The sequence below is a fragment of the Stylophora pistillata genome, chromosome 5 (genome assembly GCF_964205215.1).
Source record: "Stylophora pistillata chromosome 5, jaStyPist1.2, whole genome shotgun sequence".
In the NCBI taxonomy this organism is placed as follows: domain Eukaryota; kingdom Metazoa; phylum Cnidaria; class Anthozoa; order Scleractinia; family Pocilloporidae; genus Stylophora; species Stylophora pistillata.
Genome location: NC_142523.1, coordinates 40,300,952 through 40,320,884, shown reverse-complemented (window position 1 = coordinate 40,320,884; position 19,933 = coordinate 40,300,952). Strand labels below are relative to the sequence as shown.

General features: G+C 38.9%; 1 protein-coding gene across 2 annotated transcripts; it reads right to left on the bottom strand.

Annotated features, from left to right (window-relative positions):
• Window positions 1-639: 639 nt before the first annotated feature.
• On the bottom strand, window positions 640-19,904 carry LOC111335750 (histidine ammonia-lyase-like). 2 transcript variants are annotated; one of them, XM_088759919.1, is made up of 24 exons: window positions 19,338-19,901; window positions 17,608-17,656; window positions 16,412-16,448; window positions 15,927-16,001; window positions 15,373-15,445; window positions 13,557-13,623; window positions 13,284-13,321; window positions 12,638-12,716; window positions 11,890-11,936; window positions 8,523-8,662; window positions 7,688-7,735; window positions 7,556-7,607; window positions 6,891-6,986; window positions 6,192-6,291; window positions 5,903-5,957; window positions 5,324-5,404; window positions 5,044-5,109; window positions 4,575-4,653; window positions 3,940-3,990; window positions 3,413-3,448; window positions 3,209-3,343; window positions 2,723-2,831; window positions 2,400-2,469; window positions 640-1,613 (listed from the first exon to the last, which is right to left on the bottom strand). In XM_088759919.1, the coding sequence occupies exons 1-24, from the start codon at window positions 19,567-19,569 to the stop codon at window positions 1,464-1,466; spliced, it is 1,965 nt and encodes a 654-aa protein (XP_088616045.1). In that variant the 5' UTR covers window positions 19,570-19,901; the 3' UTR covers window positions 640-1,463. The 2 variants fall into 2 exon arrangements, with proteins under 2 accessions (XP_088616045.1, XP_088616046.1); XM_088759920.1 differs by lacking the exon at window positions 3,209-3,343 and having other exon boundaries at window positions 19,338-19,904.
• Window positions 19,905-19,933: the final 29 nt, after the last annotated feature.

Below are 19,933 nucleotides of genomic sequence, written 5' to 3'. Positions count from 1 at the left end.
TTAAAACCAACGACCCTCTTTAAATTTTTACACGGTGATGGATGATTTTGAGAAAAAATATATTGATATCTGAATTAAAACATCGATGCAAGATCGATATCCCGTTCGTCTCAGTTAAGTATTGATAACGGGAATAAGTGAATATTCCTAAAAGAAACGATAAACGAACAAACAAACTCCGAGCCAAACCACATATGAGATAAAATAAACATTTTCTTACACGAAAGTTTTCAAAGGAAATTTAAGACAGCAAGTATAGTTTCCTGTTTATTTATTGTGAAATCTCTTCACTATTTACATAACGGTAATATATATATATATATATATATATAGGAAGTCTGCAAGTCGATTTTCGCGTGGAACAGTGCTCAATACGTTGAAGCAGAGCAGAATAAATATTATGAGAGGAAAAAAGGACGTAACTACATTTCCTGACAAGCCTGTTTCGTGAATCGCTTCACTCTTCAGGGGTTTAAACCCCTGAAGAGTGAAGCGATTCACGAAACAGGCTTGTCAGGAAATGTAGTTACGTCCTTTTTTCCTCTCATAATATTTATATATATATATATATATATATATCTTACAAATAAAAATTATACAAATAAATTATTACCAAACCTTAGCAAGCCAAAGAGCATGTCTGCATATGGAATTGTTTAATTTTGACTTGGCATAACTTTAAAGTACGCTAACAATTAAAATGAAATTTATTACCAAAGGAAATAAATTATTTTATGCACCCTGCGCCGCGTTTTATCATTATCCCGGATGGGTTACATCCGGGACTTACAATGGCAGATACTTAAAACATCCGAGCTTGTGATTTCGGGCAGCACTATGTGACACATCTTTTTTTAAACGCCTTGAGAAACAACTCTCGGCCTTGTAACCATACATCGAGTTAATAAATGAAAATATTCTTGGTTCAAACTCGATTAAATGAAGTTTTCCATAAACCCATATTTATTGCCTGTTAATGAATATTGAACATTCTAAAGTACTCGAACACGATGCAAAAGTAGACAAATAAAAGTGATGCCTGAGAAATCAAAACAAAGTATTCAATTGACATGTAGTCCGCTGTACGAAGTCAATCTCGTCTTCAGAGCCCGCTTAACTTTTGGGTCAGCAACGACAGTGCAATATAACACATGACCAAAAGAGACCAATGAGTATAAAGTTAAATTATCTGCATGCCCAAAGAAAAAATCGGATGAGCTTGGAGAAGGGAGCGGAGTACGAAAGCTGAAGAAACCTCGCCGATTTCTGCTTCTGTGTGTTTGCTTTTTGCTTTGTAAATTTGCAATTTTTTTCGCCTCACGCTATATAGGAGATTAAAATCACAGGCAATAAGTTATGATAATTAGAATTTATCTGTGATGTGATATCAAAAGTTTTTAGCTGAAGAAAACGTTTCCGTTACACGCAACGTCCACGACGCTGCTACGCTATTCACATCCCATTCATTCTTTATTTAGCTTGATCTTCTTAGGTGGAGGATTGTCATCGGACAAAGCACTGGCAGTAGGGGACAGAATGTTACTGTGGAGCTCCTGCTGACATCTGGTGGTGCTTTGGTAATGCGTCATAAATGGTGACGTTACCTCCCAGATCTGCGAGGTAGAAATGCAAGAGTAAGTAATGTAGTAAAGTCTGTTTACGAGCCTAGTGGCCCATTAGGCCGGTGCTTAACTCCGTTTTCTGTAGCATGAAGCGATTAGGAGTATTTCTACTCCCCCCTGGATGGGATGCTAGTCCATCGCAGGGTTACCCCCAGCATTAAATTGTCGGTACCCATTTATCCACCTGAGTGGAGAGAGGCACTGTGAGAGTAAAGTATCTTGCCTAAGAACACAACACAGTGTCCCGGCCGGGGCTCGAACCCAGACCACTCGATCCGGAGTCGAGCGCACTAACCATGAGGCCACCGCGCCTCCACAGAGATGCAAGAGTTATGTTGTAAATGCTGCGTGGAAATTCCACACCCTCGGAAATATCTTTGAGAGAAAATTGGAATATGGAGGGAGGGGATGCTTTATGGCAGAAAGAGGTCACCTCTTGTTCATGAGCAATCGTTGCTTTTCATGAAGCAAGAATATAACAAACAAGAAAGCAAATTAAAAAACATACCAAAATACATAAAAGCCAAGATAACGAATGTTGATTAACAGACAAACTAAGCGCTATAGTTTCTTTGGGCATCAACCAAGTCAAAAATCACGTCATAGTAATCTCGAACTCATAGGTACAGAAGAATAGCGTAGTTAATCAGATTGCAGCATTTGTGATACCACTTTACGGCTGATCATCATTGTTTTTCTCATGCTTGGATCAATCGGGAGTCACCACAAAGCATGTTCCTGTTTTCAATTAGCACTTGGTTAAACTTTTACACGTACCTTTCCTTCCTTCACGAGTTTCAACACAGCCTCAATGTCAGGTGCCATATATCGGTCTTTATCCCAAGGCCTGAGGGCCAGAAAGAAAAAGGAAAAAAAAAAAAAACATTGATTTTAGTAAACCCTGTAATTAGTGTAGTAGTCTAGCACCAGGGACTCTCTCATATAAAAAGATACGAAACCAGAACCAACTGGATCATTTACGTTCCGCCAATTTTATGCATTTAATGTAATTTTCTCTGTCCGGATTGAGTGTGTAATTATTTGTGGTTTAAGGATACGAAATCTACATGCGCTCTAAAGTAAAAAAATGTAAAACTAACTGAGCGACTTTCCGCACGAGCGAGTGGACAGCTTCTAAAGGTTCTGTTGTCTTCAGCGGCCGCAGAAACTCGATTCCTTGACAAGCTGCTAACAATTCGATGGCAAGGACTGAAAAAAACCATTTAACATCAACAACTGTAAGGTTCATAACAAAATAGAATTAGGATCTAAATATAGCTATGCTGTATACGGCGACCAGTGTTATCCTGTCCTACCGAGAATTCATTCTGCCATGCAGATGAACTCGACAAACATATTGTAATCTTGAAATTGAATATATGAAAATCATGTATGTGAACTGCGGGTTATCGTATACATTCACAGTAATTTATTCGTCTCTTCACGGGTTTGTTACGGTACCGGGTGTCGCAGAGGTCATGGGTTTAAAATTCCATGCAGGGCCGAATTTTTGTCAGGCCTTATTTTCACTACTGCTCAACTAGTGTTCATTATCACGAAGATCACTTGGATATTTATGTTCTGACCTTTTTCGACATTTTTAACAACGTTAAGAGCTTTTCTGGCGGAAAATCCTCCCATGGACACGTGATCTTCTTGGGCAGCAGATGTGGACAACGAATCAACTGAGGAGGGGTGGCAGAGAACTTTATTCTCTGAAACTATGAAGAAGGTGAAGTCAGTCAAAGGGAAAAGGTATTGTAAAACTTGTTTAAAAACATATCGCCTACCTAAAGATGCCGCCGTGCAGTGTGCCATCATGAATCCTAGGAGGGAAAATGAAAATGAAAATGAAACACTCGGTAATATCAGGGCTAACACTAATACTCGTAGTTATCACTTTGTCGGGATTTGCGATGCATTTCACGGACTAAAATAGAGATTTTGGCGGGCTAAATTGCATTTGACATTATAACGACCCAACCCCAAAAGACGTTATAGAATCCAAGATTCAACGATCACTGAAAGTCTAAAAGAGTAATGATATATTCTCCATTTGCTTAAGCTTGCCCCACTAACAAAGCTTTTACCAGTCTCTCAGTCAACCAGTCAGTGGAATCATCGATAATTAGTCAGTGAGTCAGTGAGTAAGTGAGTCAGCGAGTCAGTGAGTAAGTGAGTCAGTGAGTCAGTGAGTCAGTGAGTCAGTGAGTCATGAGATTGAGGTCGCATGGTCTGTCGGTCCTGTTTTCTGCCCGCCCGTCTGCTCATCAGTTCAACTGTTCTGAGGAGATGTGAAGCAATTAGAAAATATTACCCGAATTGAAACCTCCTTCCTTAACAAGAAACGCTGGAAGCTCACTTAGGGCTACAAAGACAAAATAAAAATATTTATCTCACTGCTCACAAGTGATAAAATATAATAAAGAAAATACACGGGTCATTTAGATGCCTTGAGTGCAAACGGACATGCGCGCATTGGCAAGTCAATCATCATAAATCTCACGAGTGCGCTTTGTGTTGCACTGTTGCCTCAGAGAAAGTGTTTTGCTTTGTTTTGTTTTGTTTTTTTTCTGTTTTTGTAATTATGTTGACTTTCCAGGTAGTTCAGCTTCCTCAGCCATTGAAGCCAGAGGCTAAAACATGTATAATAGAAAAATGCCACTGTAACTGTTCTGCTTTAGAAAGTATACAGACAATTTTATTCAAAATAATAACAGAAACAAACAAAGAAACAAACAAAAAGCATGTCCTGAACGGTTACCAAATGTTTAGGTACAGTTGCCTGAATTTGTACAAATAACACAAATTTCTGTCTTTTGATTGCTAAAGCAAAATGACGTAAGTGTTCAGTTAAAACTCTCGAAATTCCATAAAAAAAGGAATGTCGAGTCGAAACAACCTTTATCATTCAAAGTTCAGGCATTCCTTCACTTGTAATATTATTTTTACCCGGATTTACGAGTCTTTCGATTCTTCTTTCGCTCATGTTAGCCAACTCGTGGACACCAATTGCTAGATAATCTAGCACCTAACCGACGAAAATAAAAAGATAAGTTATAAGCATTTCATAAATGTTGTTTGGTTTTGTTAGTTGTTAAGTTATTTAATTTCTCTGCTTGTTCGTGGCTGAAGTACGAGGAGATAAGGACGAGACAGGCTACGTTACCCCAGCCCCCTCACGCTCGTATCATAATTTCGCGTCAACAACGAGAAAAAAAAAAAAAAAAAAACAATTCAATCAAAAATAGGAAAATGTAAAACAAACAGTAAAAACAAAACTAACACAAAAAACAGCAAACAACAACAGCAAATTAAAAGAACAAATCCAAACAAAGAGAACATAAAAAGAATACAACTTAAGTTAGTCTACAAATGAGAAAATATGTAAACAACAAAGAAATCTCCTTTCAGATGATACCTTGGCCGGATATTCTCCATGAAAGTTTCCGCAGGACAAGATCTCGCCCTGATCAGCAAAGACAATCTGATCAACATGAATTAAGTTTATTATTTGAAACAGTTTAATTTTGCTACTCACATTCAAAAGCTCAGTATCTGAGCAACAGCGCACACACCCTTCCCTAACCCGACATAAATTCTAACTTGTTCTTGGGTTCTTGTATTCTAATTCTCAAGCATCAAAATGGCTCTGCACGCGTTTCGTGCCTACAAAGACGACTTAATTTATTGAAGGATACTGGGTTGTCTGTGGCACTGTTCATCTCAGTTGTGATCACATCCTGTACGAAATCAATGGTGTCATTCACGATCCCATGGACCTACAGAATATACAAAAAATGAATAAAGGCTGATAGTTTCGAACGAAACTGTTTGGGGCTGCGTCGGTGGGAGTCACGAAATAATTTGGATATTTCAACAAAGTTGAAATGGTAAATTGGCCACCGTAACGATTACAAAAGCTGACGTTTCGAGCGTTGGCCCTTCGTCGGAGCGAATAGAGGAATTGTGAGTTGTGTGTGCTTTTAAAGGCAGAAAATGGAGCTCCGTTGACACGCTGAAGGAATTAAGTCTCAGACATTTCCAGTAAGAAATATGTCGCAGTTCTCAATTCTCGCCGAGTTTATGCCCATCGACCCCAAAAAGAAAAGAAACATAAATCATTAGGTAAGCGTAGGTTTTTAGAATGTTCGTCTTATTTTGCATGTTCACATCGTTCCCCACTTTATTCTAATCTTCTTTTATTTATGTATTATTGAAATGAGAAAGCGCGAAATTTAAGAAAAGTGACTTGTGAAATTATCAGTAAGGTCCCCTACCTGCGGACAGCAGCGTAAAGTGTACGCGTCCTGGACGCGGTTGCAGAATCTGTGACTCTCTAATAAAATAAAATAAGCATGGATGACTAACTTGTTTATAGAGGAGATCGAAACCTTTTGTAACGTTATGGTCATTTCTAGGCCAAACGCAGTCGTAAAAAAGACAGAACACCCTGGGGCTGGGTATCAATACTCAATTTATTCTGGCATTCGTCTAAAGAAACCCAACTTGGGTTGTTGCCCGTCACTTTAAAACAGCAACTTCGCTAAATAAACTTAAGAGTCATACTTGCCTGCGATTTCTGACGGATACACACTTGAGTGAAGGAGAGAGCGCAGTCTCTCAGCGACACGACGCTGGCCAACGTGTGGGCGCACTTGTTGGATTACTGAAGGTTTCAAATGAATTGAATTTAGAAATTTCACGGTAAACTTTATGATTAATCTAAGTGGATACAGATGAATTTGTGCAAAGTAAGTTTCTTCATTCTTAAAAGTACCATCATGTGCGAAAGAATACGACCTCTCTAAAGTAAATATGAATCAGGCTCTGTGAACTTCTGAGAGTTGGAACAAGTTTCTGCTATACTTTGCATGGTAAGATTTTCAAATGCATTCGTCTGTGTTATTCCTACAGAAGCCGAGATCTATTTACTATCTAGATATACGCGAAAACATTCCCTCATCCTTCAAACTGATCCTGTTGTTTTAAATGAGTTTCTCGAGCGGTTTCGCAGGGGAAAAAAAATCGGCTAAAACAGTCCATAATATTAGTACAGAACAACTGATCGAGGATTCTGAGCTCCTTAAGGCATTTTGTTATTGTAACAAAATAACAAACAAACAAACAAACGAAACAAAGGAAACTTATGTACGTAACCGATACTGCTGTGTCAAGACTCACAAATGCTTGAAATATTGTAACGATAAATCATTGAAGTCAATCTGTGCTTGGTTTCGAAATATTATTCTCTCTTATTATACTTACAAACATCAAAGGCTCGTGTGGTTCCCTTTAATACTTCAAGTGACATGGCAGCAATTATATCGGCCTGCCTCGCAATCATTCGAGCACGTTCCACAGCTGGATAAACAAAAGAAAAAGAAATTTCGAAATGAAAATCGTCTGAATTTACAATTTTATCTTTTGACAAGTGTCACTGTGCCAAAAATCTAAATACTTGGTTAAAGATATGATCCGGTCTTCGACTAATCTAGTACTATTCTTATTCGTTTATGAACGACTCCAGAAAACTCCAAGATCGTTTCTTCAGCTTTCACCAATATATTACTCACTGATTGAAGTAACTTTCATTTCACTCGCGAAAGTTCAAAGGATTGACTACATTTTGCGTTAGTCCACCCCATGATTGGCTTCAAAACTCGCCCTAACCTTTGGCTCAACCAATCAGACGTACATAAAAAGCAATCGCGACTTCGCCCCTCGTGTTTTCGCGCCCTTTTAGAAAATTATGCGCTTCTTCTGTGAATTCTCATGCACAGAAGAAGCGCTCCCTTAATTTACTCGGATTGGCTATTGCGATTACTTTAGCTTGAATTTTAAGACGCTTAATCAAAATGTGCCCTGCGCATGCGTGAAGCTTTTTCAAAAACACAGCAATTGATGGGGAAATAAATGTTTTCCAGATTTACCTTCAGCACCAAGGGACGTTATTAGCTGAGTACCGTTAATCAGAGCAAGTCCCTAAGGAGGAATTAAAAAAACACCTTTAACAAATCAACTTCTTTTTAAAAAGATATAACAATAAAACTAAAATAACATACTTCTTTAGGTTGTAGCTGTAAACGCCCCAATCCATATGCCTTTAGGACCTGCCATGACAAAAACGTAACAATACTGTTACATCACTCTGTAAGATAAACTCACTTTTTAATGGACGAAAATAAGCAAGTCTCCAAGTGAGGCATTTCATCTTAAACCGGAGAGAAGAAATATCAGTTAAGGAGAAGCGCAGTGAAGTACTGTAAACGAATTTCAGGGTGTTTGAAATTACAGAAGTGAGTCAGGATGTTAATCTAAGCCAGATATGAACCAAAGGCATCGTCATCATATAGACATTGCTTTGCTTCGACGCGTCAAAACTCTCGCCTAATAATTATTATTACTACCACTGAAACCCTATATAAGTACATATTATGACGTAACTTGCACGAAACGTGCGCTCATATTGGTCAAAAATATATTGTCTATTTGCCAATATATACTCACTGAAAACTGAAAAATATATATCCTGCCAAATAGCGCCACGCGGAGCGAATTCCTAGATTTTAATTTGTAAAGGCCTTTGGCTTAGGGAAACGAAGAGGACACTTCGAACGTCAAAAACATCGCTAAAGATTTTATTTTTCTAACATCACCAAATTTTATTTGTAAAATGCAGTTTAATTATGCAACAAACCACGATTCCTATTAGTTTACCAAGTGTTCTCCCAACATCTTGCGTGGTTTATAATAACCGGTAAATCGATGGAAAGTGTGGCTTATTGCATAATTATGATCATAACATCAATTAATTTTTAGAGGCGTTTACATGGAAAAACCTCAGCTTTACTACAGTTACAATCTTTGTAAAAACGCTCCTGCATTTCTTTTCCTTACCAGGGCAGCATCTGCCCAGCCACTCTTGGGACTCCACATCTGCCCCTCCCCCAGTAATCCAAGCGCCAGATGAGATAAGGGGGCTAAGTCACCGCTTGCCCCCACAGTACCCTGCTCGGGAATCCATGAGAGACATGATTCTGTAAATAGAGAGTGTTACAGTGATTGGGGTACACGTGCAAGACTGGACCCTAATATCGAAGGTAAGAGATTACAACTGCACAGAGAAAAGTGAGCCATCGAGCCGAAATTTATTCCACCTTACACATGCAAGACTGGACCCTAATATCGAAGGTAAGAGGTTAGAACTGCATAAAGAAAAGTGGGCAATCGAGCCGAAGGTTATTCCACATTACACATGCAAGACTGGACCCTAATATCGAAGGTAAGAGGTTAGAACTGCAAAAAGAAAAGTGAGCTATCGAGCCGAAGGTTATTTCACATTACATATGCAAGACTGGACCCTAATATCGAAGGTAAGAGGTGAGAACTGCACAAAGAAAAGTGAGCCATCGAGCCGAAGGTTATTCCACATTACACATGCAAGACTGGACCCTAATATCGAAGGTAAGAGGTTAGAACTGCAAAAACAAAAGTGAGCCATCGAGCCGAAGGTTATTCCACATTACACATGCAAGACTGGACCCTAAAATCGAAGATAAGAGGTTAGAACTGCACAAAGATGAATCGACCATCGAGCCGAAGGTTATTCCACATTAAACACGCAAGATTGGACCCTAATATCGAAGATAAGAGGTTAAAACTGCACAAAGATGAATCGACCATCGAACCGAAGGTTATTCCACATTACACATGCAAGACTGGACCCTAATATCGAAGGTAAGAGGTTAGAACTGAACAAAGATGAATCGACCATCGAACCGAAGATTATTCCAGTCTCTTATCCCTTTAATTCTCAAGATCTGATCGTTAATTCTCCCCTCCAGCTGCTACACATTTCCTGGTAAATTAGTTACAAGAATTTGGAATTAGATCAAGATGGCATCTTCTGCCTGATAAGTTTGAGTATTCTCATTACCAGTTTGCTGGATAATCTATGGATATTATAAAGGGAAGTTAAATCTTGATCACTTCTGGGAATTAAAGGGTTAAGCATAACCGGTCTATCGGACGCAAGTGTTTCGTTAAAAATTAATGACAATCACGTGATCTAGAACATTGATTGACATTTAAGCTTTGTACTTTATATCACATTTGAGTCAGTAAATCAGTTTCAAAGGGAAGGGTCTAGTATAAGTTGCTAAACCGAATCAAGCCTTCAAGCTAACCTGTAGCGAACGGTCCGCCACAGAAATAAGTAAAACATGATTGTCAATTTATATTCTTGAGCTATTTTGGAGTCAAATTATTGTATGAGAATTTAGTTATACATAGATACAAACGGTTTTGTATTGTCCTTTTTGCCAGATCGAATAATTGCAATATCGTCAATAAATAACATTCAAATTAAACGATTTGTGATGGATCAGTTCGTCGGCATTACTTTCTACGCGGAACAACAAGCTTTGGGAAATTGTTGGGAAACTGCGTCAAATGAAAAGCTAAGAACCAACAAAAGCATCTAAAAGGTTGAATAAAGGCTGACAGTTTCTAAAGAAACTGTTTGGGGCTGCGTCGGTGGGGGTAACGAAATAATTTCAATATATCAACAAAGTTGAAATGGTAAATTGGCCCCCGTTACGATTATAAAAGCTGACCTTTCGAGCGTTAGCCCTTCGTCGGAGCGAATAGAGGAATTGTGAGTTGTGTGTGGTTTTAAAGGCAGAAAATGGAGCTACGTGATTGGTGGGAACATGGCAACGAGAAAAACACGAATAAATTAGTAGAATGAAAAGCGTTCGTTGATACCTGTGGGATTTAGACTGCCGGTTTTGAAAGATGAGCTATTGTTGATGAGTTTTACGGCTTTCAGTGCTACCTAAGTGTAAGGAAAGACCGAAGATTGCCATATGTTGCTTAGAATGATTAGGTAAATTAAAATGTCTAGCGATTGGTTTCGATGTGTCCTTGTCATTCCTCTCCACGTCGCGAAGGTGTTCTCGGAATCGGTCACCTAGTCTTCTCCCTGTTTCGCCGATGTATATCTTTTTGCAATAAGTGCAAGGTATGCAATAGATTACATTGGCGGAGGTGCACGTGAAGTGATCGGTGATCTTAATGGATCGTTTGGGTCCCGATATTTTCTCAGTGTTGTGAATGAAAGGACACGTTTTGCATCGTGCACGAGCGCATTCAAAAGTGCTGGGTTGGTCATTAGTCTGCAAATAACTTCTGACCAAAAAACTGCCTGTTTTTGTCGCGTTTGAATGAAATGAGCGGAGGCTGCGAAAAGATGGTGCTTGTCTCTGGATCGTTTTGAAGTAATTTAAAGTTTTTAAGAATGATGGATTTAACTGAGTAGTTGTGAGGGTGAAACGTGAGAGTGAATGGAATGCGGTCGGAAGTTTCCTTTTGTGACGTTTGTAAGTGCTGAATGTCGATCAATAAGTTGGGCGCAGTGGTAACTCGCTTGAACGACAGAATCAGGGTAACCACGTTCATCGAAAAACTGGCACATTGTGGAAAAAATCAGAGTCATCACTACATGAACAACGAAGTCTTAGAAACTGAGAAAAAGGAATGAAATTCTTAACGTGGGATGGGTGCGAAGACGAATACAACAAGTAATTATGCGAGTCTGTAGGTTTGTAATACACACTAGTGCATAAACCGTTGCCTTCAATTGAAACTTTGATGTCTTAAAAGGATAAAATATTTATAGAAATTTCCCAGGTATATTTCAGAGCCGGGTGAAAAGAATTGACTGCTGTTATGAAATGAGTCAGCTCCTCTCTGGTAGAGGAGGTGGCGCCGATACAGTCGTCGATGTAGCGACCGTAGAGTTCAGGTTTGGAGCCGTTGTATTGGCTGAAAATTGGTGTTCGACAAAACCTACAAAAGGATTGGCATAGCTAGGTCCCATTTTGGTACCCATGGTTTGTTTGAAAAAGTTGTCCCCGAATGAAAAACAATTGAGCGCGAGCACTAGTTCGGCTAAGCGTAGTAGCGTTTCAGATTTAGGTTCCTTAACAGTACGTTGATCAAAAAAGTGTTTAAGGGCCCGAAGACATTCGCCATTAGGAATGACAGTGAAAAGAGACGTAATATCTATGGTGAAAAGAAGTTTGTTTTGGCCAAGGAAATTAAAGTCGCGAAAAATTTGAAGAGCGTGTTGGCTGTCTTTAATATATGATGGTAAAGTTTTGACGATGAGAGCTATAATTTTGTCTGGATAGCTGGAGATAAGTTCAGTAGGGCAACTGCAAAGGTTATACGCTTCTGTTTATGAAGACATTTCTACTCATACCATTAAAGGCTGCCACAAGCTGCTTTAACGTCTTGAGTGAGACTCCACTAGAAAACAAAACAAAAGAAACAAAAAAACAGAAGCACAAAAAAATTAATTAAACAAACGAAATGCGATGGCGGGGCGTTTCCAAGGGTGGAATGTAGGGGAAAGGGGGGGAAGGGGGAAGGGGGTAGGGGGGGAGGGTGAGGGAGAGAAGGGGAGGGGCTTAAACCAACTAAAGTACATGCCCTCGTAAAAATGTCCCAAAATTTCCCTTGCGTTGTCCAGTAACAGAAGCAAATCATTTTACAGTCTTAACACTATCCACTCTGTCTATAATTAATTATAATCAGTTTCTGAAAATGCCCATGTGTGCAAGTGTTCAAAAAAGCGAACAAGAAACAAACAGAAAACAAAAAGTAATGAAAAAAATAAACAAACAAATAAACCAAACTGACAAGCAAAAACGAAAAGCACCCTCGCGAAAAATCGTCTCTTAGAGATGCCAACAGAGTACCAAGAAAAAAACAGCCAACTCGTCAACGAGGCTGTCACCTGATCATTCAACACAAGGGAAGAACCATTGCTTCATCTATCTATTAAACCACTTGTATGTAAAGGTGCTCGATCTTGCCATTACCAAACGAGTGGTAGTTTAATAACAGTTCTTTGAAAATTAGCAAAAGTCCCTCACTACTTTCTTTCTCTTGCAAAGTTTCAAGTATCAGCAACATAAGTCCAAGCGGACAAAATAAGTTTTACCAACCTGTGGCCTTTCGCTAAAACATTTATTCTTAGAGCAAACAGCATCCGTGTGTGCTTTGTTGATAGGGGTCTGCCTACACCTTGGGTTGAAGCAAACATAGACCGCACATCATTTACTATTTGACGCAAAAATATAAATTTGAAATACTGTCCGTCCACATTATCTGTTACAAGATGCGAACAGTTTTCCGAGAGCGAAGCTCGAGAGAAACTGTGAGCTTCGAGGAACAGGTAATGTCCACGGGGCAAATAGACGAGCATGTTTTCGCGCAAAATAGAGGCTCCTGTGTTTATCATCCTTCAAATATTTTGCTTATGGTTAAAAGAAAATGTCAACGAACAACTCCCTTTTTATTAAGTGGGATGTTCACCTTTTAGTGTTCTCTCGTCTTAAATTGAACTTTAAACGAAGACCTATTTTAGTTGACGTAAGTTTGAAAACTGAGGAATACCACTTGGATGATATCCTTGGATATCCCCCAGTTTTGGTTAGGAATAGTCGGTCACGTGATGCGTTTAGACCAATCGTGCGCTTTCAAGAATATTTTATGGATCCTAAACAGATTTATGACGTAGTTTGCGCCAAATTAGAGCGTGTGCATGTCTTTATTTAACCGCTGAGCGATGATACAAAACTACTCTATTACCTGCAGCATGCGATCTTATGAGATTCTCTTGAAGTTCCCTTAAAAAGATAGTGTTAAGTTCGTTATCAAAAAATATACGAAGTGTGAATAAAATGGTTTCAATCAGGTGGTCACAGGGAAAGCGAAGGAGACAAAACTTGCCTCTTTAATTAAAAAATCATACTGCTGGGAAGAAATTAATGTGATGTGACTCCATGGTAACGATCAGATGATACCTCATTTTGTAATATTTCGTTCAATCAGAAAGTAGCATCAAAAGCAAATCATACTCACTCAAGTTTGTCTTTAGGAATCACTACCCTTGCAAACATCCCGAAGCCTGTTGTTACGCCATATGCCACTAAATAAGGGGAAAATAAGTAGAATTAAGCAATTAAAACTAATTACAACCAACCGCTTTCTCAGAATTTAAGATTCTCCCATCCTACAAACTCTACATAATCTAGTTCATAAAGACTCGGGTACAGCAAGGGTCTTTAAAAAGGCCAATACATTTAATGAACAAGTAAAAGAACGAGAAATAGGACAGCTGACTAAATAGTGAAAGAGAGATTTCGAATGCGACAGTTCCGACGAGCCAACAGAGGAACAAAGTTATGTATGATTCATAACTTCCAGACGAATGAACTAATCTCTCTAAAGACAGTGGTTACAAACACTGAATGCCGCGTGAACGAAGGAACAACTGCAAGTGGGACTCCTTTTAATGGTACAATGAATCTACGCCAATTAAACCTCACAATAACGCGGTGTATGTGTGCATTTTTAATGACTGAACTCGAGACCAGATGACTTTTTTTTTTTACCTATCATAAATACCCGTCCCCGAGACGGAAGTGTATAGCTAGAAAGTTTCCAAATTAATCCTGCGCCATTACGCGCAAAACAAAAACCTTTGATCGAGCGATTTTCAATTAAGTGTCGTAAAACCCCGACCAAAGTAATCGCAACGGTCAATCAGATGAAGGAGAATACCTTTAAGAGCCAATGGGAACTCAAAGTAAAGACAAACGAACTGCGTAAAGATGAAATAAACAATTTTTAAAACTCGAGTTTCCAGATGGGATTTGAACCCACGACCCTCCGTGATCTAGTCGGATGCTCTAACCACTGAGCTACAGGAGACTCTATGGTGAGCAAGGGTCAATTAGTGGGTATTGACTGGAACCGCATCACGCGGCTACACAGCCAAACATCAGCTAGCGCATAGAAGCTCACTAACAGCATCACGCTGTCACATTAAAGCATCACATGCAGCCAACCAGCCTCCAAAGTGAGCATGTAAAGATGAAATAAACAATTTTTAAAACTCGAGTTTCCAGATGGGATTTGAACCCACGACCCTCCGTGATCTAGTCGGATGCTCTAACCACTGAGCTACAGGAGACTCTATGGTGAGCAAGGGTCAATTAGTGGGTATTGACTGGAACCGCATCACGCGGCTACACAGCCAAACATCAGCTAGCGCATAGAAGCTCACTAACAGCATCACGCTGTCACATTAAAGCATCACATGCATTAAAGCATGAAAAAAGTCGAACACCAACATAGCGCTAACTCGCCGAAAACGCTTCAAAATGGCCTGAGACGCTCGGAATCAACAAAGAAAACAACAAGGCAATAAGGTAAGCCCATTTTATTTCAAAACAAGACATTTTTTTTCTCTCTTTTAAGGCAAACCGATAACATCCCATACAAACCTTTATAAATGTAAAACGTTACGCAACACGGTAAGAGTCACGTCTGCTTTTCTAGGAGTGAGCTTGGGCTGCCTGTGACCTTGCTGTCAGAAATTTGATAATGCCACGCGACCACAAAAGCCAGATAGGGAGTCCGTACCGCTGTCTTTACCTTTAAAACTACACTTAAGGATAGTTCGATGATCGAACAACTCAACAAGCACTGTCAGATCGAAGGATAGCCAAATCTTACAGTGAGTTCAGGTTGATTGCTCGAGCGACATCACGTATCAATTTAGCGTTGACACGACGAAATTAATCCCAAGGCTGTCACGCCCCGCATGCGCTTGACCGTGGTCATTCGCGCCTTTAAAACAGCTAGCTACAAGACGCGTTGCTGAACAGATTACCTTTATTTTCTCGCACAATGTCGTCCAGTAATTCCCTTGATTTGTTCACCGTGTTTTCAGCTTCTTCCGAAAGCTGAAAGGGAACCAACCAACCAAAACTAGAAACAACATCAACAACAAAAGAAGAAAAAGCAAGAAACCAGAAAAAAAAAAAAAGAGAAGAGGAAATAAAAGCAAACACATAACCAACACACAACTTTATTTTTTGAATTTGGTCAGCATTGAAACAGCACTTAACAGCAAAAGACTAAATTTAATTTTTCCTTTGATAAGAGTTCTGCTAATCTAAAGTGGTAAAAAAAACCTTCTTGCGATGTAAGTGTAAGTAGCAGTTCTTAATAATAAGCGTGACTTCAGACAACAAACTATTTTTTTTCTTTTTTTTTTATGAAATATTAATCTTAGGAATGCAGAGACTGCTGACGTGTATAGATAGAAGAATCTCAAAATCGTGCACGTCCATGTGCTTACTATGAAAGAGGTACTCTGGCTCGGAAAGGTCGTAAGGCGAAACCCAAACACGAGAACCCGTGCGGTATGGAGGTTATTCATACCTTTATTTTGAGCTTGCCACTTCCCAGTGCAACAAGAGTTTCAGTGGTCAACGAACAGCCATCAAGCTCCACAAACTGCAAGGTTAATATGAATAGAGTGACGGGAAAATATCCACGGGCGATGTCACTTTGATCGGCACTAACAAACTAGTGATCGTTAAGCGTTTGGAAACCACTTTCATTTCGTTTTGTTTTTCTTTATTTTTGTTCATATTACTCCCTTGCAAGTTCAATAATATTATTTATTTTCTTTTGACTTTCATTTTTCCCCACCAAGTATACATTTGCTTTGATTAACTTAATTTTTATTAGTATTGGAAATAAGGGAAAACTGGATCGATTGAATCATACACTAAATGATTTGTCTAAAATATCATTAATATCATACAATAAATGATTTGTCTAAAATATAATATTAAACTACACATTTATTTTCAAAATACGATTTTTCTATTAAAGGTAGCTTTGGTTAGTGTTGATTTCACCTGTTCACGTTCGTACGCCTTCTCCAAATTTTCACTTCTTTGGAATGTGATCAAGTTAAGTTCCAACTCCTCTTTAAGCCATTACAAGTAATCTTGTATTGCTACATTTATGTCTCACCTCTAGCAATGAGGGCAAAATTTTATATTAAAAAGAAAAACAAACAAACAAACAAATACACTCCCTGTTTTTCAAAAAAAATTTGAGTCTAGAAAAAACAAAAACAAAAAAAAGGAATGATTATATCATTCATGAAAATGTAACCTCCTGATATGGTCCTGAATTCATACAAATAGGACTCTGATTACTCCAGAATCTTCCTCTCCACCCAAGGCTACCCCTAACCAGGCTTTGTCCCCCAGGGGAAATGACAAGATACTGATGTAAGTCAGACCCTGATCACTTCAGTTCCTCCTCTCCACCCAAGGCTACCCCTAACCAGGCTTTGTCCCCCAGGGGAGATGACAAGATACTGGTGTAAGTCGGACCCTGATCACTCCAGTTCCTCCTCTCCACCCTGGGCTCCCCCCATCCAGGCCTTGTTCCATGGGGGGGTATGGTAAGATGCTGGTGTGAAAAGGACCTTGATTCAGCAAGCCCCCCCTCGCCATCCAAGGCTCCTCCTATCCTGTCCCTCTCCACCCAGGAAAGATGAATTTATTGATGCCACAAAAGCAGCCCATAACAGGTTACCCCCTGTAATTTAACAGGTGACATTTTCTTTTACACCTAGTTAAAATCTGGAATGAAGAAGGGCTTTGTTGGAGTGAAGTATCAAGGCTAAAGAAAATGACAAGCTGACCCAAATCAAAGCAAGGGACTCTTAGAACAGAGTTAGTGTAAATAAGGACCCTGTGTCCTTGGTAACATATACATGTAGAACTACATTTATTATTATATACTCAAACTGAAGTACAGGTCACAAGTAAACAGGTAAACAAAAACCCATCTAACCCACTGACTTCTGGGAGTGACCAGTGTTTAATTTCTCCTTACAACATCACCCCTGAATCAAACATAAAGCTCATAAGAATAACAGAAATGGTCACCAATTTAAAGAAGCTCTTGAATGTTACACAGATTCCCCTTGTCCGAGCCCCTTAGGAAATTTATGGAGAACAATATAGAGAATGTGCATACTGATATTAGGGTAGAAAGGTTTTTAAAACTTTTATGGGTTTGCATAAAGCAAGGATACAAAATAACATCTGGTGAATTATAGCCAGTCTCTCTTGAAGCTCCAATATCTGCACAAAATATAAGTAAACATAACTTGAATTTGTGCAAATTGCTTTTGATATTGTAATGTCTGGAGTTATAGTTCACCACTAAATTTTCATATTGGTTTAAATCAATCACGTGACGCGATAGTGTTCATCCGTGGAGAGACACTATCAGCCCATAGTGCCCGCCCACGGAAAATACCCAGATGGATAGTGCCCATCCGTGGAAAATACCTGGATGGATAGTACTCATCCGTGAAAAGTTTTGAATAGTTTGACGACTGCGAAGTTAGGCAGATCAGAAAAACAGTGACTTTTCAATTCTGACAGGTATAATGTATTATTTAGCCAATGTACGGTTGCGAGTTATTGACATTTGTGACAAGCTGTAGGTGCGGAAGAAAATTTAGTGGTGAACAATAAAAACAATAGAGTGTTTATGTCTCGGAACTATTGGTCTAATAGTTGCCCCTTGGAAATTTGATGTTCTTAAAACTAGCATATTTGCCCTCGAAACTTCGCTTCTTGGGCAAATATTTGTTTTAAGAACATCAAATTTCCATGGGGCAACTATCAGCCAATAGTTCCTCGACAGAAACACTCTACTGTTTAAATAGTTGTAGAGATCTATAGATCATTTTACTAGGTAATGACTCCGCTGATAGTCGCGTGACATGTCTTAAATTATTATGTGGGTATTCATCAACCATTATTTAACTAACAGAACTTTTTTCTGCCATAAGCAGGGTATAAATAATCCTCACATGAGAACCGGCCTGCAGGCTTAACAGAAGGCAGCGAGAGGACTTACAAGTAATTGTAGACTGCCTGTTAATAGCTCTTTTAAACCCATGCTGTAGACATTCTGTAAATATCAAACTACTTAAATTTGTTTGAGTATTTACAGTATCCGCTCAAAAGGGTTTTTAATACATAATCACATAAAAAGAAACCTCTCATTTATATGACTAGCATGTATTAACTAAGCAGAACATTACATAACTTTAACAATAGACTGAAACTAAAAGTAGACAAACTACATCAGTTTCATAGCCAATAGTATTACGTCAAGTCATGTCAATCAAACTCAGTCTCAGGCTGCACTACTGACCACCTATTTCTCATATGACCCAATTGATAATAATTTGAAACCTTAGCCACAAAACAGACTTAAGTTACAAGAAAAAACTTCTCATTTGATCCCACTAAGGTTGCTGAAACCACTTCATTAAAACTCTTAATGGAACTCCCAATAAATTCCCAATGAATAAATAAACTCCCAATGAATTGTTACTGAAGGTGTCTAATAGATTTACTTAACAACAATGACATCAACAATTAAGGCAGTGCTACGAAATACTCTATCAGAAATAAATAAGCTCTTTTTCCAGACATAAAGAGCTTTAGTTGACAGCTTAATGAATGCTTCTTTCATTTGAAATGGGCTATAAATCCCTCGCCAGCCATACCTGTTGTTTTACCCAATTTAAAATTCGAGGAAACTTGCTAAATACCTGAAAATCTCGATCAAACGAAACGTTTGAAAAAGTACACGAGTTCGAAGCGAGCGCAATGTACATGGAAAACCCTTCTGTTATGTTCTGTGCTTTACACGAGAAGGTTCAAACAATTTGATCAAAACACGTCTCATGTGACATACAAAAATTGCATCATGCCGGTATCAACTTATTTAAGAACCACTTACCGGAAATGTGAACAAAGTCGTTGTCGTTTAGAACTTCATAAATGGAATCGTTGGGATACAAACTTCCTCCACTCTGGGCTAAAACAGCTTCGAAATCTTTAGCATAGTTTTCTGAGTCGTTTGTGTTGTTCGCCCGACGAAGTGTCTCCTCAATAAGCCACTGAATTGAAGTTTTGCCTTCCCCACATGGAACAACAAACCATTTCCCGTTGAAACGAACTGACACTCTCATAATTTCTTGTTTTTTACTACTCTGTTCTTAGAAGAGGAGGTCGTACGCTATGGCAAATGTATAAATTCGATTCGTGCGTGTTGTTTTTGAAGATGAGGTTGAGGTCAAAATGATATCACGGCACAACAGTAGAAATAGGTCAAATTCTTGTTTTTCCAGTTTTCTGATGCAATCATCATTAAAAAATTAACATCGATTGGGCGGATAGAGATGAAATTTCGCTCAAGTATGCGTTTCTAGAACACTTTTGTGACTTAAAAACACGTAAATCCCCACACAAGTTCGTTCCCACGCAACTAAAACTCTGAAACGGCGGGAATATTCGATTACGTGCAGAAGCCAAAAATATCAACCAATCATTTAA